Source organism: Barbatula barbatula (assembly GCF_947034865.1).
Source record: "Barbatula barbatula genome assembly, chromosome: 8".
Lineage (NCBI taxonomy): Eukaryota > Metazoa > Chordata > Actinopteri > Cypriniformes > Nemacheilidae > Barbatula > Barbatula barbatula.
This window is the reverse complement of record NC_136771.1, coordinates 7,225,509-7,231,508: the sequence shown is the minus strand read 5'-3', so window position 1 is coordinate 7,231,508 and position 6,000 is coordinate 7,225,509. Positions and strand designations below refer to the sequence as shown.

General features: G+C 41.9%; 1 protein-coding gene across 12 annotated transcripts in view; it reads right to left on the bottom strand.

Annotated features, from left to right (window-relative positions):
• Positions 1-6,000, bottom strand: part of nfixa (nuclear factor I/Xa) — a 72,277-nt gene that overhangs the window by 1,875 nt on the left and 64,402 nt on the right. For 5 of the 12 annotated variants that reach the window (XM_079462775.1, XM_079462785.1, XM_079462782.1 and 2 more), the window contains 3 exons: positions 4,265-4,434; positions 3,366-3,516; positions 1,791-1,882 (listed from right to left, as the gene is read on the bottom strand). In XM_079462775.1, coding sequence (XP_079318901.1) covers positions 1,791-1,882; positions 3,366-3,516; positions 4,265-4,434 — 413 coding nt within the window. The remainder of the gene's footprint in view (positions 1-1,790; positions 1,883-3,365; positions 3,517-4,264; positions 4,435-6,000) is intronic. The other 7 variants (XM_079462779.1, XM_079462781.1, XM_079462784.1 and 4 more) reach the window with 3 other exon arrangements.

Genomic DNA, 6,000 nt, shown 5'->3' with positions numbered 1-6,000 from the left:
CTCTCTCTCTCTCTCTCTCTCTCTCTCTCTCTCTCTCTCTCTCTCTCTCTCTCTCCTCTCTCTCTCTCTCTCTCTCTCTCTCTCTCCTCTCTCTCTCTCTCTCTCTCTCTCCCTTTACTTTAACTTGCTCGCTGTCTCTTGCTCTTTCTTTCTCACTACAATCCTTGCCAGTAGTGTTCATCCTTTTCTTAACTTCCCTCCTGTTGAAGTTCATGTTCAACTGCCTATGACATCATGTCTGGTTGCTGAGGGCAACCAGACAGTCGGGACGTGACTCTAGCTTTCTCTTTTCTCGCCTCTGTTCTTTTCTCGCCTCTGTGTCAGACTTTTTCTCGCATAGATCTGCACGTTTGCCAGTTTCCACACATGCAAACTAGATCAATTCTCGATCGGGTACAGCACATCCATCTGCAGTATGCATGCGCATGCAGGGTCTAAAATGAACTAATTCTGGCAAATTAAAACTCGCCAGTTGGCAGAGAAAACATCTGTCACAACTACAACAAATTCTAACAACTCTACAATTTAGTTTTCAACAATTTTTTAATGCTATCGTTACTAATAGGAGCATTATGACAAAATTCAGTCATTTTCAAATTACGAATTAAATTTTGTAAGCCATTTTCGTAATTAAATATGCAATATGCAGCACTTAATAAAGTAAACTTTGTGAAGTCACATCCTCAAATTACTCACTTTCTAACATTCATCATAGGCCTCATGAATCATACAACATTTGGTTTTGGAATGAGCTGTGACATTAAAATCAGCGAAGAGGAGGAAACAATTGTTTCCATGTGTATGCTTCTCTTTGGAAGTGCTTGCGGTTTTCATAGCTGGTGCGAGTGGGACCGTGGCCACAAAATCCATTTGAAACGAGCAGTGCGTCCCATATCAAACCCCCAGAAGACCGCTGACTACTACCAACCACACGCACTTAACAGAGCTCCCTACCACTGATCAAAACCAGCTGACTGACGGACTGACTGATCGGAAAGATTGTGATTTTAAAGAAATAGTGTGGGTTTCTTTTCAACATAACATTGGTGTCACATCTTTGCCAAGCAGTCAACCACCACAGAGAATCCTTTTAACATATTTTCATTCATTAATTTGCCTTGCTCCTTTTTCTTATTTAATTTTGTCATGGTGATGACAGGTGTGTCTACGTCAGTGTCCGTTATAAATGTGTAAAGGTGCTACACCCTTCTGGACCACAAAACCAGTCATGGGGGAAATATTTTTTTAAATGATGATTTATCCATCATCTGAAAGCGGGATAAATAAGCTTTACATTGATTGTTAGTATAGAACAATATTTGGCCGAGATACAGCTGTTTGAAACCCTGGAATCTAAAGAAGCAAAAAATCGAAATATATTGAGAAAAGTTGTCCAGCAGAGGCGCTGTAGCAGGGCGTTGCTAAGACGAACAGACATGTTTTAACACTGTCTATTGGCTTAACGCTGTAATGACATTGTGGAGAGTAGATGAACTCAAAAGCTTTACATAGATACCAAACTTGAGTAGGTAATTCCCAAAGAGCGATTTTAGGTGTGTCTCCGTCCATTTTCGTTCACGATTTAGTTGCATCTATAAAGTATTGATATATTTACGGTAGAAAATTACAAAACATCTTGATAGAACATGACCTTTACTTAATATCGTAATGATTTCTGCCATTAAATCTTTTAATATTTTGACCCATACAAAGTATTGTTGGCTATTGCCACAAATATACCCGTGTTACTTATGACTGTGGTGCAGGGTCACATATATGTGTGCATTTACCTGAGTCTGCTGTGGGATGTTCAGAAAGTTGTCCCGTGCTCCGATGCCGACAAACCTGTTGGAAGCTGTGGAGCCTGACGCTGGGTATGCTGCTGGGACACACACACATCTGTCAGCATTCATAGTTCTGTTGGCTGCTTTGTATATTTAAAATATTTCAATAAGAACAACATTTTTTATAAATAATGTCACTTTTTGTACTAGTAGAAACACCAAATTGTCATATTGTTTTACTGGTGCTGCAATATTGAAAATGTTTTTGTTATGTATTACAAAAATGAGATAAACTACTTATTAAGTAAATTCAACTAATGCGTTGGGATAAAAAGAGGATAATAAATCAAATAAAAATTGAGTGTGCACCAAAATGATCAAATTCAGGGCAGTTGTGCGCAGAGGACTCCATAAGATCAGAGGAGAGTGTTTTCAAATAAGATAATATGTGAGTTTGTTTAAGAGGATAAAGCTGAAATAGGCGCTGAAAAGATGGAAGGCAATAAAATGAAGTGTTACGACAGGCTGAGACTGATACACCATTCCATAGATATGAATGAATGAGTTAACACATGAAGAAAAAGAACGTTGACTTGTGAAAAGGGAAAAAAGTGGGATGGCCTTTTTGTCAAAGGTTTGCTCAACCAGGCTCCTCCTTTTGATCGCCGACCCTGATGCCATCACCCGACACACACACATCCCAAGCAAAGACCAACAACCCAGCACCGGCCGCTCTCACACACTGCCAGACACATCACAGATACCTTCACCAGCACGTCCACACATTTCCTTTCTGTGTTTAGCTTGATGTGTCAATGGAAATGCGTTCCCGCTAAATGTGGGGCGTCATTGTTTCGTTTGTTGTTTTTTGTTGCTGTTGTGGAGTCCATGCCAGCTGCACTGAATTTGATCTCTTGATAGAAAAATTTAGGACAGAAAAATGAAAAGCAAGAGCGATGAGGAGGGAAGCTGAAAACTGTTTCAGCCAATGGGAGGCAGCGATGCGTCTCCATCCCCATTCGATTGCAAAAACCGTGGCTGATTGCAATCGAATAAACAAATGAAAACAAAATGAAAAAGAATGAAAGAGGGATAGTATGAGAAAAATAAAGAAACAAAAAACAAAGTCAGGTGGACAAGACCAGGGCATCTAATGCCAGAAACATAATTTACGCAAATACGCAAACGGGGATGCCAAAGCCAACACAGCGTGTGCTGCTTTTGTTCGCAAATAACACGTGTTTTGCTTTACTGTAGCGTAACTAACCACGGTCCTCAAGGGTTACTTTAAAGTGACCGAGCCATTAATCCGGCTTGAATCAATACAAACATGTCGACATCTTAATTTTAGCAAGATTTTCTCCAAGCTGAAAAACACAACTATTGATGAATACACACAACACAAACACCACTTGCTACTTGCTTCGTGGAATAAAGTGCTTGCGTATCTATGCTATTTTCAGGTATTTGCGTAAATATGTTTTGAGCTTACATTTATTTTGTCTAATAGAGAGTTTGAGGACGGCGTGTGGGGCGGTTTCGAAGGCTCTGGTGGGTCTGGTGCTTTGAGCGGACACTTACACGGCGAGGCCGGGGAGCCGACTCCGCTGTCAGGGTGTGTGTGGCAGGGTTTGTGCTCGGGCAGGGGCAGGGGCATCGGCACCGGCCGCGCTACCGGAGGAGGTGGCAGTAAGAAAGAGCCGGGCAGTTTGTTCTGACCGCTCCCGTTAGGCTGCAGATATACACACACACAACACACACACAGATGATGAGGGGATGAAAGAGGCACACAGATACAGAAATGAGCAGGCGTGCAAATACATAAAAGAACGTCACAGAGAATGTTACAAGCGCACACAGACACTCAAAGTAAATGCCACGCTGGGGTGTTAAGGTGTCATGAAACCCCAGATGTAACCAGGACGCGGATCCTTCACAATTTTGGAAAAGTTATAAATAAAATAAACGCAGCCATTTTTGTTTTACAAACCGGATTGAGTACTTAAATGTATTGAGTATGCTAAAACAACGTGGAATGTGTACTATTTGAAGTTAAGGCATAATCAGAAGACAGGTTTGTCCCTGCTTAGTTTTCACCGAATAATAATTGTATTGCTTTTATTGATCTGTCCTGATGTTCTAAACCTTAATATCTAGAAATACAGACGAGACATATATGCTCACATCTAGTTTAAATCGAATGTATCCACATCAAACCCACATGATCGCTTCCCCTGAAATAAAACAACACACGCTACTGTGTCTTCCATCATGTGAAACACAAGATGTTAACCTTGAAAAACATGAGCGTTTCATGACCCTTAAAAAATGAAGAGATGAAATCCACCTCTAAACAAGAAAACAGAGACTGTCATGTGTTAGATCATGGAGAGTTAGAGAGAAGATCAGAAGCAGAGATGTGCGTATCTGTGTGTCCCATCCGTTGGCGCGGTGTGAGTCATGAGGATGGTGTGCTTTACCTGTGTCCCCGGTTGGCCTGAGCCGTCGGCACAGACGAACTGCACGAACTCTTTGAGCGGGTCCTGATGGTGGTGGTAGCGGATGGTGGGGTGGGTGAAATATGGACTGGACTGCTGGATGATGGAGGGGGCAGGAAAATGAAGGGCAGAGGCCGAGGCACGAGGACTTCCTGAGAAAGACAGAAAGGGAAAGAGGAAGTGAGGCAAATATGTATGAAATGCACAATGTATTGCTTTTCTGATGTTGTGTTTTCATATTTAAACCTAAATCCTTGAACCTTCTCTGATTTCATAATATGGTTCTTTCCTTAAAGGCACAGTTCACCCAAATATAAAAGGTACTCATCCTCGAGTTTTTTCTGATGAATACAGAGAAATATAGTTGGACGAATGCTTGTTGTAACCAAACAGATCTTGGTCACCATTTTAATTTATAAAGTAATAACTATGGTAGTCAATGGTGGCCAACTGTTGGGTTACAAGCATTCTTTCAAATATCTTTCTCTGGGTTCACCAGAACAAAGAAATGATGACAACATTTTCATTTTAGGATAAACTGTTCCTTTACAAATGTTTACACATTTCATTTTAGAGCTTGACAACCCCAGTTTGATTGTATGGTAAACAGAGACACTACATTTTTATTTTTGAGTAAACTATTCCTTTAAATAGCATTTCAGAGTTTCTTTCATGCTCTCTCTATCCATCTCAACCGGTCGCTCCATTTTTATATCTCTAGCTCCCTCTTTTTCTCCTCTCCTTCTTTTTTTCGGTCCTCCTTAATCTCATTAGGTACTGGGCAGGAGCCAGGCGCTATAGGGTGCCAACAAACACACACACATGCAAATGCACTTATAAGCACTGACACACAAAGCTGGTATCTTCTCAATCTCCCCTGGAGTTATTCATCACTCACAAAAGCAAACCACAGTATCTTTTTCAAAACAGCGGCCAACATCCATCCATAACTCATACAAACGCATTAGAAACGGCAGCGAGACCGCTGTCTCTCCCGCGTGCGCATTCTTCCCCGGCCTAACGCAAACCTTGCTTTTTCCACTGTCTTTTTCAGCTCTACGTAAACATTCTAACCAGAAGCGTCTGCCGGAGAAAAACTTCCATAATCACATGCACGTATAATCCATTTAAAGCCGGCGCTCTCCGTCTCGCTGACCTTTACTTGATTAGGGCCTGCCGGCTGTAGCCGGACCCGAACGGATAGCAATTCTGAGGTTTTCCCAGAGCCCTCGGATGGGATTAAACATCTGGGACGTCAGGGAAGGTCGACAACACGGAAGGGAACTTTGAGTAGTTCTCTCTTGCCCGTTTGGGTAGGAATGAAGATGTTTTGAGCGGCCTGTGAGACCGATGCCTATGAATATCACATGTTTTCTGAAGGGATTTTTGTGCCGTTTAAAGCTCTACGAATCCATCTGCCAAGAGGAGCTTGATAAGAGCACCCACACATACACACACAAGCTTGCTTCTTCATCACATTTTGTCCAGTGCCAATCTGAATGACAGCATGTCTGTAACAAGCAACATGCGGTTTTTATAAGATTCTCTCGGTCACGCATCTGTTCCGCATTGGGGAGCTTTCTAAACATTCCCTCATGGCTTCTCCCGTTTCTAAACCCCTGCCTCTCTCTCGATCCTCAACCACAAATAATCCAGAGTGATTCACAAGGGAGTTTTAATATGCAGCGAATCAAGAACTTCAGCTCTGTGACAGTGGA